Genomic DNA, 14,784 nt, shown 5'->3' on the forward strand with positions numbered 1-14,784 from the left:
TTCCGCCCAGAGACCCCGCCCTCTCGAAATCAGAGTCCAGACCACACAGTAGGGATTCACACCGGTTTATTGGGGGCCTTGCCAGGCTGGGGACTGTTCCATGCACAGGCAGTAATGCGTGCAGGGAGAGACTGGGGACAGGTCTGGGGTAGTCTTCAGACAAGGGTCACTGGCAGGTGTTGTAGATCTGGACCTGCAAGTTGATGGCCTGAAGCACGCTGCGCATCCTGGCCTCCAGCCCGTCCAGTTGAGCCGCTTTGCCCTCCAGCGCCCGCTCGTTCTCCTCATAAGTGCCTTCCAGCTCTAGGAGAGACAGATCTCAGCTGAAGGGGCCTACTCCCAGAGGCCCACATCTCTGGAGCCCACCCACCCCCATCCTCACCTTGCAGCCGCTGTAGCTTGTCTTGAGCAGCTTGCAGCAAGCTCCGAGCCTCATCCCGCAGTTGCTCTGCCCGTGCCTGCGCAGCCAGCACACCCTGGGCCTTGCGCTCAGCCAGGGCCCTCACTGTCTGGTACTGGTCACTTAGTGGGCCCTGCAGCAGCTGCAGATATAAAGGGCAGGGTCAGGGTGGTGGCCCAGTAGAAGCCGAGCCTCTACCCCTACCCTCTTCCAACTGGCTCTGCCACAACCCACCTGTTCAGCTTCCCTGGCACGACCCTGGGCACTGCCTGCTGTTTCTTCAGCGCTAGAAGCTGCCAGGCTATTCCCTGCTCGTTTCAACTTAAGAGCTTCCAGGAGACCATCCAATTGCTGAGCCCGCTCGCCTGCAGATCTCAGTGCCTGCTCTGCACCTGCCATCCTCTCCTGCACCTGCCATGAATGGGCCCAGGGTTAAAAAGGTCTATGCGGCACACCCATAACCTTGCCCCACTGATGTCCCAGAGAGACCATACCTGGTGCAGGGTCTGCTCTGTGTCCTGTGTGTCAACCACTGCCCCCTGGATTGCACCCTGAGCAGCACCTTGTGCCCGCTGGGCCTCCTCCAGTGCCTCCTGTACTGTCTCTGCCTTCTGTTTCTCACCCTCAGCCCGGTTCCTGAGGAAGAAAGGAAATCAGGGCCTGCAAGTATCAGGAAGTGTCAAGAATGGGGTCTAAGGTCGGGGTCACACCGTGCCCGCCGTGCATCCTTCAGTAGCTGCTCTGCCTGACGGACGTCTCCCACAGTACGCGCCAGAATGGTGTCCACATCTGCCAAGCTCCGGACCCGCTCTGCAATCTCACCCGCCAGGTGCTGGATCTGCTCAGGTGATGCTGGGATGGAGAGCTCTAGCACCCGTGTGGCCACCATCTCAATGCTATCAGGATCAGCCCCCTCCTCTATGGGAACATAGGCAAGAGCTTAGGGACACAGATTCCCCAGCACAGGCATGGGGACACAATCTTGGGGTATGTACTCAGGGACCACACATGGGGTATGGATTGCTAACAGGCATAAGGACATAACCACAATGACAGGGACTGAACATGGGACATAGATTCAGGGCTGTCAATTCTTGGACCACATATGGACAAGGGCTCAGGGTCCAGACATGAGCTCTTGCTCATTTGTGACCATAAACACAGGTACAATGCAGGCCCTGACCCACATATGAACACAGACACTGGGGAAACACCACATGGCCTGGGCCACAAGGGAGGCTCACGGCTGAGGAAGTCCTTCACACTCTGGATAAGTTCCCGCAGTTCCTGGTTGGCCTGTTCCGCCTGTCCCCTGGAAGCATTAGCCTTGTCCAGGGCTGCCTGGGCCCGCTGCTGTGCTTCGCCTGCCTGCCGACGGGTCTCAGCTACCTGGCTGAGGATGCCACCACCTTCAGCCAGTGCCCGCTGCAGCTCTGCCTGTGTGTGGCGGGCCCGACCCAGAGCCAGGTCCGCCATGGCTGCTGCCCCACTGCAGCTGAGGCCCCCACAGCGGGGCTGCCCATCTTCATCCCGACAGCCAGCACCCCCGCAAGGGCTTGTAGCACACGGTGCATCTCCCGGGGACCCGCACACCTGCCAGACACAGAACAAGTCAGGGCCCAGTGGAAGGAACAGCCACACCCACATGTTGCACCCCACGCTTGTGCCTCACCAGTTCATTTATGCCTGTCAGACTCAGGGTGTGGGTACGGGCAGAGAGCTCGTCCAGTGCCCGCTGGTTGGCCATGTGTTTGCGGTTGAAGTCCTCCCTCTGGGCACCCATCAGTGCCTCTGTCTGGTGCCGGGTGCCTGCTGAGTTGCTCACAGGGCTGGGCACTGCCAGGGCCGACATGTTGGCACGACGTTCTGCCTCTGCTGACAGGCTGTGGGCATGACGGATGCTGTCGTAGGCACCTAAGTCGGGCAGAGGCAGGCAGTCAGGTGAAGGTCAACCCTGACTCACCTGCCTAGTTGGCCAACAACTCACCCAGGAAGTTTGAATGCTTCAGCAGGTCCAGATGCTGGTCAAGCTGCCGCAGTGTAAGGTTAAGGGCAAGCCCGTCTCTCTCTAGACTGCTTAGTGCATGGTTGGCATTGAAGTTCTCATCCTGCACATCTGTAAGCTCTGCCTCCAGCTGGGTCAGGTGCTCAGTGGCCTCCCCGATTTCACGCCTGCATGGGGTGGGGCGGGGTAGGATGTTGTTTAAAGAGGCTTTGGCCCTGGTACATTGGACCGCTGCCTCACCCACCACGTATGCTCATTTCCATCCGCACCGCAGCTCCTCTGTGGCTTCCACGAGCTGCGCAGTGGAGGCAGCTGAGGTGTTGCGGGCACCCACAATGCCCTGCACAGTGGCCAGCTTCTCCTGCATGTGCTGGAAGCTGCTCTCAAAAGCACCCAGCACACCGGTCTGCTGCAGCTCCTGTGCCCACTGTTCCAGGCGCCGTGTACGGGAAGCCAGGTCCTGTACCACGCGGTCCCAGTCCCCAAAGCATGCATGGCAGGGGTGGCAGGCAGGAAAGACACCAGAGAAGCCACGGGCACACTGGTCACAGCGCACGCCAGACACGCCTGGGCGGCAGCTGCAGTGGCCTGTGGAACGGTGACACTGAGGTGTGTCTATTCCACGAGGGTCACAATCACAGGCTGCAGGAAAAGGGGAGACCACAAAGTTAGGGTGCCGGTGGGGGCATCCTGGGAAGTCCCCCATCCACCCTGGCCCTGCTGGCTTCCTCACCACGGCACTGCAACCCAGGGTCTCCCCAGTGGAGCTCCTGGCATTCAGAACAAGTTCGCCCACCAAAGCCAGGACGGCAGTGGCACTGTCCTGTGAACTAGAGGGGAAAAAGGGCAAAGGTCAAGGCCTCAATCAGAGGCTGAGCCCTCAAGACTTGAGGCAGGTAGCTGGCCCCCTCTCCCCAGGGAGCCACAGTAAGGTCCCATACCTCATTGCAGGTGGGGCCTCTGGCTCGGCTTGGGTGGCAGGCACAGGGCTGGCAGCCACGACCACTGGTAAGATTCCAGAAGTTGGAGGCACAGCGATCACAGCTAGGGCCCTGGACGTTGGGGAGGCACGGGCACTGCCCACTGCTTGGGTCACAGTTGCATCGGTCAGTGGATGGGCACTGCTGGGGATCTGTGCCCAGCAGGTTGCAGGTGCAGCCTGTGCCAGGCAAGATGAGCACACTAGTCAAGGGGAGCTGGAGCAGTGGAGCCCCACCCCAATCATCCCGTCCCATACCCACACTCACGGTGGCAGCTCTGTCGGGCAGCCTGCCCATGGAAGCCAGGCTTGCAGTGGGCACAGCGTGGCCCCTCCGTGTGGTGTAAGCAGCGCAGGCATTGCCCCGAGTGGGGGTCACAGGCATCAGGGTCCGTGGGGTCAATGTTCCCACTGCATTCACATGGTTGGCACCAGCCTCCTGGCCTTGATGGGTCCCCAAAGTGCCCAGGAGCACAAGCTTCACATCGCAGCCCTGCCCACAGTCAGGGGGAAGGCGTGAGTGCTCAGCCCAGCTGCACGACCCTGATCCCGTGCCTGCGCCTTACCTACTCACCTGTGTAGCCTGCCCTACAGTGGCACATGATCTGCTGGGAGTACCCATCCCGATGGCAAGAAGTAGCAAAGTGCCGCCGGCTCCCAGGGCCTTCGGGGCAGGGACAGGGCCGGCACTGACCCCCATATGGCAGTCGTGGATCCCCGTGGAAGCCAGCAATGCACCTGCAGGGAGGAGGAGGAAGAGCTGTGCTATCCCTGAGCAGCCTGCCCACCCATCAGCTCGCTCACAGCTGCTCAGGCTCACCTTTCACAGTGCTCACCCCCTGTGTGATCACGGCAGCCCAGGCAGGCGCCTGTGTGGGTGTCACATTCGTCTGCATGCCCGTTGCAGACACACGGCTGGCAGCTAGGGAACCCCCACTGGCCACGCTGGCAGCGGTCACAACGAAGCCCAAAGGCACCAGTTCGGCAGGGGCATTGCCCACTGGTCGCATCACATAGGCCACTGAGTGCCCCCTCGGGGCTGCACTGGCAGGCTGGGGGCAAGGCAGAGATTGAGCCAGGGGGGAGCTTGAGAGGATTCTGGTGGGGTCAGGGTAGAAGGTCAGGAAACGGAAGAGAATTTCATGTGACCAGGGCTAAGACTGTGGGGTCCAAAGCAGAGTTAGGGGAGGGAAGAAGCAGAGCCAGAGGGAGGAGGGAGAACAGTAGTAGGGAGGAGAGAGAACAGGAGGGACGAAGGGGCAGGCGAGTACCTTGACAGCCTGTGGGGCCAAAACCATAGTAGCCAGGGGCACAGAGGTCACAGCGGCGCCCAACTACTGCAGGTTTGCACAGGCACTGACCACCATGGGGGTTGCACTCAGAACTCAGTGAGCCCTGGGGGTCACACTGACAGGCTGTGGGAAGAGGGTAAAGAGCAGGTCAGGCTGAGCCCCTACACCTCTGCCCCACCAGCTACTCCACAGGCACTCACGCAGGGCTCCGTTGTAGAGAAAGGTGGACAGGCTGATGAGGAGGGGGGCACAGGCCTCAGAGGGAAGGGTCTTGCTAGGCATCAGGCCCTCCTCGTGGCAGCGGTAGCGTTCAAAGGTGGCACGGCGCTCCAGAGCCGCAGCATCACCTCCACTGAACATCTCCAGCACCAGGACACGGGGCAGCAGCACCAGCTTAAGACATGAGCATACAAGAAGAGTGAACCCCAATGTAAACGATGGACTTTGGTTGATAATAATGTGTCCATGTTGGTTCCTCAATTGTACCAAATATGTCACACTGATGAGGGATGCTGAGGGTAGGGGAGTATGTATGTGTGGGTGGGAAGGGCTATGTGCGAACTCTTTGTATTTTCTGCTCAATTCTCCTGTGAACCTGAAACTGCTCTAAAAAAATTAAGTCCATTAATTAAAAAAATTTAAAAAATTAAAATAAAAACACATGAGCAAGGAAGAATGTGGTTCAGACCTAGGACCATGTTGGCACTGTCAGAGCACTAAGCTTAGCACTCGCATGGACTTGCCTCTTCTGTCACAGACCCCTTGTATATAGCCACCACTACAGGACCCACCCCACAGGCCCTGCCATCTTGATTGGTACGGGGAGAGGGAACTGTTCACCGAGTCAATGAGTAGGCTGGGTCCAGAATAGGGGGCCTCAGGCTGGGCACTTCCTCCTGTTCGCACCAGCTTCAGATGCAGCTTGTAGGAGATGCCAGGCTCAAGGCACACAGGTCTGGGAAGCACCATGTACCTGGGGTAGGTAGTCAAGGACAGGTATGGGGGTCACCTAGAGTCTCTATACCCATCATCTTGGGCTTTCCCACCCCACACACAGCAACCAAACCATTGGCCAAGAAAGAGACTAGGACTGGGCCAGACCAAAGACAGCTGGACAATCTGACAGAGAATCTGTACAGAAGATTCCCATACACATGCTTCACTGGAATCACCTGTGCAGGCTTGTCTTGCTTAAAACATTCCATACGGCATTTCCCTGGCACAAATACTTAGCAATTTTTCCTCAGTGACCTCTTTACACTTCCTCCAACCTCGACCTCCAGCCTCCAACCATGGCTCCTCTTCACCAAGACTGCATCACCTCCCACCGCCCCAGGCCATTCCCATCAGCCTGCAAACCCATGCTAGGGTTCTTTGATCCCCGCTGAAAAAAAATCTTTGCTCAGTCCCTCCAGCCTCTCCCTGGCTGATGCTTTGTCCTTGCTCTCTTGCCCAATGAATCCCTACATTTTTTTTTAAACAATAGAAATTTATTGTCTCGCATCCTGGAGGCTAGAAGTCTGAGATCAAGGTGACTAAAACTTGATTGTAGTCACTGTCTCCACTCTATATATAGCCTCCCACTTCAGGGGAGCTTTTGCCCCATTATGCCATGCAGACGGCCTGTCCCAAGGTCACTGGCGACCTCCATGTAGCCAAATCCAGAGGTCACTTCTCTATTCTTATCTGCTCCAGTGTTCAGCAGCGTGTGATGAGATCAGTGTGCCTTCCTTCCTGAGACATTCTTCTCTTAGATTCTGGGACTCTGTCCAGACTCTCAATTTCTCCCCATCCCCCAGCTCCTCCCTCTGTACTGGGCTCTAACACTAGAGTACCCCAAAGTTTGGTTCTGGTCCTCCTTCCTTTCTCTGGTCATTTAACCTAGACCCACCTCTTTCGTGACAAGTCTCAAATTTATATCTCCGACTTGAGCCCTCCCAGTAATTCCAGACACAGAAATCCAACCATGCACTGGCCTTTGTCCTCCATGTCTAAGCATCTCAGAATTGCTCCTCCCTATGTCTCCATCTCAGTAAAGAGCCTCACCCTATTCAGATGCCCAAGCCAAAAACCCTAGAGTCACTCTTCCACTTTTTCTCCCTTTCCTACCTGTTTAAGCCATCAGCTCTGTCACTAGAACCCTCTGAAAACTTCCTCTTCTCACCACCTCAACTGCTACACCTCTGCCCAGTCCACTGTCACTCAGCTAACTCAACAGTTGCCAGGGTTCTCCCAGCTTCCACCTTGGCCCTTTAAGTCTATTCACTCAGCAACTAGAAGAATCTTTGTTAAACATAGTTATAATTGGCAAAATATCTATAATGGGTACAGACAGGTTCATTACGCTATTCTCTCTGCTTCTCTGTATATTTGAATATTTACATGATAAAAAGTTTAAAAGAAGTAAATTAATTAAAAGAAGATACATGAGGCTGTTTTTCCTCTCTTGGATTGGCCTGCTCCCAATTCTCGGGAGTGTACTATCTTTCACTATTTTTTTACTTAACTAATAAAAATCTTGCTTATATCAAAAAAATTTAAAAATTAAGTAAAAGAAGATACATGAAACAAATACTATCCCAAATACAGTAAAACATTAATCAGACCAGTTACATCCCTGCTGAGAGTACTCTCTGATGCCCTCCCTTCCCCCACTGGGCACTCCCCATACTGACACTGGATGGGTTCCCATTAATTCTTGCCTTGGCCCCTGGAATCCAGGCCCATGCAGGAGCAGGCCTTGTTCTGTCTGCCTCCTTCCTCTGACTAGCGCCATGCCCAACAGCAGCTGGCAAACAGCACTCAGGAGGAGGAGGCACTTGAAGGAAGGAACCAGATGAATGACCAGTGGGGTCTTCTAAGTGCCCTGCAGGAAGCTTAGGGCTGACCCACAGCTGTAGGTGTAACCATTAGTGTCCTCACCTAGCGCCTGGTCGCAGAGTCCCTGGGATGTGGTCATCCTTGGGCAGCACATGCCCACATGGGCTGCGGGCAGATACAGGTCCTGGGCGCTGCACTGTCAGTTCCACCTCTGCCCATTGCTCCGGCACCTGGGGAAATGGGACGATGGAGGAGATGCTCCCACACCCGGAGGATCAGCTCTGGGTTAAGTGTCACAAGGCCTGACCTGGGGTTCCAAGCGCAGCAGCAGGTCATAGTCCATGGCTCTTGGTACAGAGGACACCAGGAACTCCAGTGACTGACCTTCCCGCAGTCTAACAAAGCCTGGGCCGGTCCAGGACGGAGTCCCCCCGGGGGTGGCCAGGCGCTCCACCACATCAAGCCCCTAGGAGGCAATGTGGAGGCGGTGGGGACTCGGGCAAGGCATCTCCTCTTCTGCCACAGTCTGTTCCCAAACCCCAGCTCTTCAGCTGAGGCCCTGCCCAAGGCTGACTCCCTCCCCATAGAAGGCACCACCTGTAACCCTGCCTCTCCAGTCATAGTACCACCCACATCCTGCCCTTCCTACCTGCCCTCGGGCTTCCTCAGCCTCCCAAGTTAGGTGGTCAAGAAATGGCCGGAAGTAACCAGGCTGCACCTGCTCACAGCGGCGCCCCACCATGTGCTGGCGGCAGCGGCACTGACCTGTGGCCTCGTTGCACCTAGAAAGTGAATGATTACTCAAGAAGGACTCGCATCCTGCCCAGGATCTTTTCCCACCCGTCCTGGAGCCCCTTATACAGCACTCACTGGGGATCCAAGGCACCACCCACGTCGCAGTCACACGGACGGCAGCCAAGCAGGTCATGGCTCAGGCCCCAGTGGCCAGGCTAGGGGAGAGGAAATTGCTAGGGGCCAGAATTAGATCCCCTCGCTGTCCAGCAGGGATTCCAATGATGGCTGTCAGCCTCTACCATCTCTTGGGGAAAACATGAACCCTAGACCACTGACTCCCAGGCGTGGCCTCCCAGACCTGAGGCTTCTCAACCAGGACTGGCCCCTAAACTCTTAGCACCCACCCAATGGGGCTCAGACACCACCCCATCCCTGTGCTCTGAGTATAAGTGCAGAATTCCAGCCCCATCCAGTCGCACCAGGCAGCGGCTGCAGCTATGTCCAGTCACTAGACGCTTGCAGAAACAGGCTCCACTGCTGCGGTCACAAGGGGTGCCCCCAGGCACTGTGCCTCGTGTATCACACTGACATCCTGCAGGGAAGGAGACCTATCAGCACTGTGGGGAGCTGTGGCATTGCTCATGTCCAGTTGGGTCAAGAATAAAAGATCAAGAGTTAAGGTCAGCACAGGAGTCAGGACAGGAAGCACATACGCTGGCAGCCTAGAGGATCACTGGCACTGAGCCCGAAGAAGCCGTCACGGCATTGCTGGCAGCGAGAGCCCACCACATGCTCTTTGCAGCGACACTGGCCCGAGACCAGCCCCAGTGCAGGATCATCATGGGGGTCACAGCGGCCACCATCTTGGGAACCCATGGGGTCACAATCACAGGCTGAGGGCAAAAAGATATACAGGGTTATCCTATCCCAGCTACCCAGCACCAGTCATCTCTCAAGTCCCCACCCTAGATTCTCAGTCTGGCTCCACCCTATACCCCCCACCCCAAATCCCTGCAACTTGGACAGCTGTCTGGAACCTCAGCTCCTACCCCAGGATCAGCCTTCCCTCTCCCGTGTCCAATCCCAGCCTTACGGCGGCACACGGCTGGGTCCCGCAGGTCCTTGGTTGGGTCACGGTAGAAGAAGGGCCGGCAGAGCTCACAGTGGTGCCCGGCTGTGTTGTGCTGACATCCATCACACACACCTCCGCTCACATTGCCAGACGCCAAGTATATAGCCATGTCAAAGTGGCAGCTGTGGGCATGCCCATGGCATTCGCACTCTTGGGAGGGAAGGGCAGGGCAAAGTTCACTTGAGGGACCATGTCCTGAGGGTAAGGGGCTTAGGGAGCCCCAGTGTCACCTGAGGTCCCTGCCACAGGCCAGAATTTGTGAGTAGGGGTTCAGGGACTTGAAGGCTTCAACATCATAAAACTGGGCCCCTAACCAGAGCAGACTGTGGAGGAGAGTTGAGGAAACACCCAGGGGCATTAAGATGTGGATATCCTTCAGACACAGTTGAGGTGCTAGGAATTTAACCAGCCAGCTCAAGATTCTGCCCAGGGCACAGCCAGGCCACAGAGTTGTGGGACTATGGGGGCCAGGGTCTCACTCACTCCTGCAGGCATGACTGTGGCCGTCCTCAGCCGGATGCCAGGGCAGATCATGATAGAAATTCTGACACTGCTCACAGTTAAGGCCACGGGTGTTGTGTTTGCAGACACAGGCCCCATGAACCTAGGAGGGTGGGCAGGCAAGTGGTCAGCACTGTCCAGCCATGCCACCCCTGCCCGCAGCCCTACTCCAGCCAGTTGAAGGACCTCACCATGCCTTCAGCATGGGCTGGTGCCCCTGGGGCGGGTGCACACTGTGAGGCATGTCCATAGCAGAAGCAATTGCCACGCACAACCAGCTCGTAGAGGGCATAATAGTACTTCTCTCGGATCTCCCGCCGTGGGTCAAGTAGGTTGTCCCCCAGCGTGTGTAGCCGTGTCAGGTTCACCCGTAGGTTGGTGATCTTTAGCAGGTCTAAATAGGGGGAAAGAATGAGGACCAGCTGGCCAGGCAGGCCCTTGCTGCCCCATGCCCACCCAGGGGCTGAAGCTGCCAAGGTCACCTTGGGAGACCTCCTGTGTCTACAGCTATATGAGCTAAATTGGACTTGGCACCTGCCCTAGGAAGCACCCAAAATAGCTACTGAGGCCCCAGATAGTCACCAGCCGGACGCTGGGACTATGCCAGTTTCAAAGTATGGAACACTCACTCTGGATCCGTGGGCTATAGGGGTCTGGGATAGGGATGGAAGGGTCCAGAACACGATAGATGACCTGGAAGGGCATAGAGTCATTAGAGACACTGGACCTGACTCAGGCCCATCATGCCCCTTTCTGCCCCAAGCCCAGATCCCAGCCCTCACCTCTCCTTCAGTGGATGGCTCGATCTCTGAATAGCGGGACTCACAGACTACGTCATCCCAGTGCCGTGGAGGGGCCAGTGGAACTCCTGGGAAGTCAGCCCCACAGTCATAGGAGAAATATCGGTACACATGCCAGGTGCGTCCAAAGTCTGCTGAGCGCTCCACCAGCATGGCAGCAGGGCGAAATGTCTGGGTAGGGGGCATGGCTGATCAGTGAGCACCAGGACCCAAGTCCAGCCCAGGCCCATCAAGAGCCCTGCCCAGCTGAGGCCTGCCCTCAAGCAGCTCACGGACAGGTCAGGGTGAAGAGAGGAAGCCAAGCAAGGATTAGGATGGGAAGCCACCTCTAGTGGGGAGACTCAATGGACATGGGGCCCAGGGAGGCAGCACCTGACCCAGCCTGGGTTTGGGGCAGCATGGACAAAGGCTTGGAAGTAGGAGGCAACAGAAGTTGTGGGAGGTGAAGGAACCTCCCATCCAGCCAGAAAACAGCATATGAGAGCAGGGAGGCTGGGCTGAGAAGCTGGGACTCTATTCAGGGGCAATGAGGAGCCAAGCAGGGTGCTTCAAGCAGGCTCCCAGACACGCGGGCACCTTGAAGGTCATAATGAGGTGTGTGAAATGGAACTCAGCCTCCAAGTCCAGCTGGATGGTGACCACGGGGACACCTGGGGCAGGAGTCGGAGATCAGGGACTTGAGGCTACTGGTGGGCAGCCCTGCTCACCCATACACCACCCACAGCCTCACCATTCTCTGACTGCCACCAGGCTGCCCGGCGCTGTGGTGCAAAGCTGGTAACTACATTCTGGATGCGATGGCTGTTTGGGTTGTGTTTAGCAGAGAAGGGGCGCCGGGAGTCACACAGGAAGCACTTCTTCTCGTCCTAGGTTGGGTCAGGGTCAGTGCCTCAGCCAGTGCCAGCCCCACCCTGAGTCAGCACTCCCACCCCACCCCCAGCCGCACCTGCAGGTGACTGACGATGCAGTAGGGCTGGGGGCCGTGCAAGCCGCAGGTGGATGAGGCGGTCAGTCTGTCGGCGCGGCCCACCAGCAGGTCACCCGTGGCAGGGTAGCAGCTTCCTCGCAAACAGCCTGGTACATCCGGGGCCAGGGCCTGGGCCAGGGCGGTGGCCAGCACTGGGAACAGGGGGTCAGCCGGTTCTGCTGAGCTCCCACCCAGTAGCCACAGGGCCAGCTACCCCAGGACCCGCCATCACATCCCGCCAACCCCAGGCCTTCACCGGGCTCTCTCACCACTCAGCAGCAGGCCAAGTCGAAGCTCCCAGGGCCCAGGCTGTCCCCTCAGGTCCCTCCCTCGTTCCCCTGAGGCCCGCTCCATCCTGAAGAGGAGGGGAATCGGGATGAGAGGGGAAGTGGGAGGTCTGGGGCCCTTGCCACCCACCCCTACCCTTGGGGTCCCATGCTGACTCTGCCTGTGTGGGTCCTTGGCTGATTCCCCACTCAGTCCTCAGTCTGTCCAGCGGTCCCTCCACTTGCTCGGAGTCTGGCGACTTTGAGCAAAGTTGGGAAGCATGGCAGGAAGCAAAGCATGGAGTGGATTTTGGGCAGGAGCACAACATCATGCAGAAACCCTCCACCTTTCTGGAACTGGTTCAGCCACAAATTGGTGTGGGCCCCTGGGACCTTTCCCTTCCCTGAGCCTCTGCTGCCCACCATCATGCAGAACCTCCTCCTCCCTCATTCTAGAAACCAGACACAGGCCTGCTCACCTGCAAATCTTTATTGTGCCCCCATACCCAGGCCTGTGCAGAGCCAGGGGAAGGTAGGGGCCTGGGGCTTTATGCCACTGCAGTTAAGGAATGCACCAAGCAGGGGCCATGGCATAAGCAAAGGAGTCTGATCTTCGAGACCTCAAGGGCCCATGGAAATTAGCCTTTGTCCCCAGTGTTGTCAATGCTTCAGAAGCCACCATCGATTAGTCTTTTCAGTCCCAGGCCTCCAGCATCAGCAGGGAGGTGGAAGGGCGCACTCAGGGCTGTCAAGCTCCCCTACTCAGGGATTTGGGAAAGTTTAGAATGGCCTGGCAGAAGAGACAGGACAACACAGGGGTATGGGGAGAAATGGAGAAAGACCATCCCCTGCCCAAGGTCTCCACCTCCCCCAGTCACTACAGCACACAGGCACGAGAAGTGCTTAGTTTCCTGGTATAAATAGGTGCTGGGCACCGACAACAGAGCAGAGCAGTAGCGAGCGAATCCAGATCTTATGGCTATTCATCCACTCCGGACCTTCTGGTCTGCCGAGAGTGCCTGAGCCCGGGCTTGGAATGCGTGCTGCGGGAGCGCGTGCCCCACCCAGGCCCCTGGGACAGCGGCAGGGACCAGGGACTCTGTGGGACTGTAGGGCCATGTCAGGATGACTTTGAGCTACCACAGCTGCACCCACTCTCTGTCTGGGGTCGAGTGGAGAGTACCCTGGAGCTACTGGCCCAGGGGAGAAAGCTAGGGGTTCTTCAGGGAAATCAGGAGGCAGTCAATCTGCTGGACTTCCAGGGTTGCTGGGAGTTACACAAGTTATCTGGAGTAGAGATCGCCAGTCACCCTGAGGGGCACATAATCCACCTGAGGGGCTCAGGGATACTAGAGGTGGCTCAGAACCTTCGATCACTTAGAGATAAGGATCTATCAGGGTCTTGGGGCACTCGATGGCCTTAGGGAGTTTTACATGATGTTTCAGGTTTCTCAAGGTCAGAGGGCCACTGGAAGACATCATGGTGTCTCCTGGGGCTCAGGATGGGGGAGGCACTCAGTGGTGTCTCTGGTCTCTCAAGGTCAGGAGATTCCTGGGCCACTCTGGGGTCACTCTGAGTCACCCAAGCAGTCCCAGAGTCCCTCTTACTGGCATCCATAGACAGCAGTCAGCAGGTGGCATACGCATTGGCCCACAGCTACGTGTCCTCAAGCAGCTTTACTGCCTGCTGCTCCAGGGTCCACAGGGTGGCCACCTTCTTGCCCAGTGCCTGCTCGTTCTGTGCCAGATGGTGCTCCAAGCCTGGGGATCAAGGTCATCTGAGCCAGGCTCTGACCTTTGGCCCTCATCTCTGACCCTGGTCCTCATCTCTGTCACGGCCTGACTCTGACCCCAGCCTTAAATGAGCTCTAACCCTAGTCAACATTTGACCCTCTGTTCTGAACTTTGTCCGCAGCCTGATCCCTACATGAAGCTGGACCTGACCTGGACCCAGCACTGACCCTCCTACACCACCCTTGTGACTCTGACCCTCCCTTCTGACCCTGATCCTGACCCTGTACCCTCCCCACCATGGCACAGCCATGCACCCTCCAGGTGGCTCCAGCTGTTCTATGCCAGCTTTAGCAGCTCTTGAGCCTCAGCTCATTCCCGCTGTACCCGCTCTCCTACATCCTATACTGTGATCACCAGGCTAGACGTGCCCTTCTGAGACTCTGTCACACCTAAATGGGACACCTGCAACTCCTAGAGCAGGACTGGATCTGAAACCCCACCCCACCTAGACCCTACTGTCCCAAACACATTGCTGCCCAAGGTTCCTGGGGGGCAGGGGCTTTTAGAACTGAGATCCTGCTCCAGCCTAGCACAGTCCAGTCCCAGACCAAACCCCACTTCACACTGTTCCAGACGTGTCCCTGAGTTTCTAATGTCCACTTTTCCCATCTCATCTTGTTCAGGCTCCCAGCCATGCCCAAGGCATGTGCTGCCTGCTCTTCTGCCTCCTGGGCCTGCAGCTGACTCAGGGCCAAAAGGGTCCTAAGAGCCACAGCTGCACTGGACAAACGCCCCAGGACTGGGGTCACATCCACTTCCAGAGCCACCCAGGCCAGTAGCCCTGCCACCTGAGGCAAACGTCAGGGGATCACAGGGAGGTCACATCAGGGTAGCAACTAAGTAAGGTGTTCACATGGTCAGGGTGTTTGGTAGCACCATAGTATCACAGTGGGTCAAACATCTCAGGTGGAGAACAGGGATCACAGTGGCCTCTGAACAAGAGGTGTGAGGGAGCTGAGGGGTTTGGGTGGGGTATCACCTCCTGTATACTGGCTTCCAGGCCTTGAAGTCTCTGTTTCACCACCTGTAGCCCTTGCTCTGTAGCTCTGCATGAGTTCCCGCCTCAGCCAGCACACTCTGAACATCCAGTGCT

At 57.2% G+C, this 14,784-nt stretch overlaps 1 protein-coding gene across 2 annotated transcripts; it reads right to left on the reverse strand.

The window, feature by feature from the left end:
* Window positions 1-49: 49 nt before the first annotated feature.
* Window positions 50-12,171, reverse strand: LAMB2 (laminin subunit beta 2). 2 transcript variants are annotated; one of them, XM_015235126.3, is made up of 33 exons: window positions 12,075-12,171; window positions 11,901-11,986; window positions 11,611-11,783; window positions 11,395-11,530; window positions 11,241-11,314; window positions 10,647-10,835; window positions 10,494-10,557; window positions 10,056-10,258; window positions 9,847-9,967; window positions 9,325-9,513; window positions 8,945-9,124; window positions 8,711-8,823; window positions 8,367-8,446; window positions 8,146-8,278; window positions 7,804-7,962; window positions 7,599-7,726; window positions 5,517-5,649; window positions 4,877-5,069; window positions 4,656-4,799; window positions 4,205-4,436; window positions 3,959-4,122; window positions 3,653-3,877; window positions 3,347-3,564; window positions 3,139-3,235; window positions 2,675-3,047; window positions 2,388-2,572; window positions 2,073-2,314; window positions 1,645-1,993; window positions 1,111-1,318; window positions 895-1,036; window positions 635-811; window positions 383-542; window positions 50-303 (listed from the first exon to the last, which is right to left on the reverse strand). In XM_015235126.3, the coding sequence occupies exons 2-33, from the start codon at window positions 11,983-11,985 to the stop codon at window positions 167-169; spliced, it is 5,406 nt and encodes a 1,801-aa protein (XP_015090612.3). In that variant the 5' UTR covers window position 11,986; window positions 12,075-12,171; the 3' UTR covers window positions 50-166. The 2 variants fall into 2 exon arrangements, with proteins under 2 accessions (XP_015090612.3, XP_015090613.3); XM_015235127.3 differs by lacking the exon at window positions 3,653-3,877.
* Window positions 12,172-14,784: the final 2,613 nt, after the last annotated feature.

The sequence above is a fragment of the Vicugna pacos genome, chromosome 17 (genome assembly GCF_048564905.1).
Source record: "Vicugna pacos chromosome 17, VicPac4, whole genome shotgun sequence".
Classification (NCBI taxonomy): Eukaryota; Metazoa; Chordata; class Mammalia; order Artiodactyla; family Camelidae; genus Vicugna; species Vicugna pacos.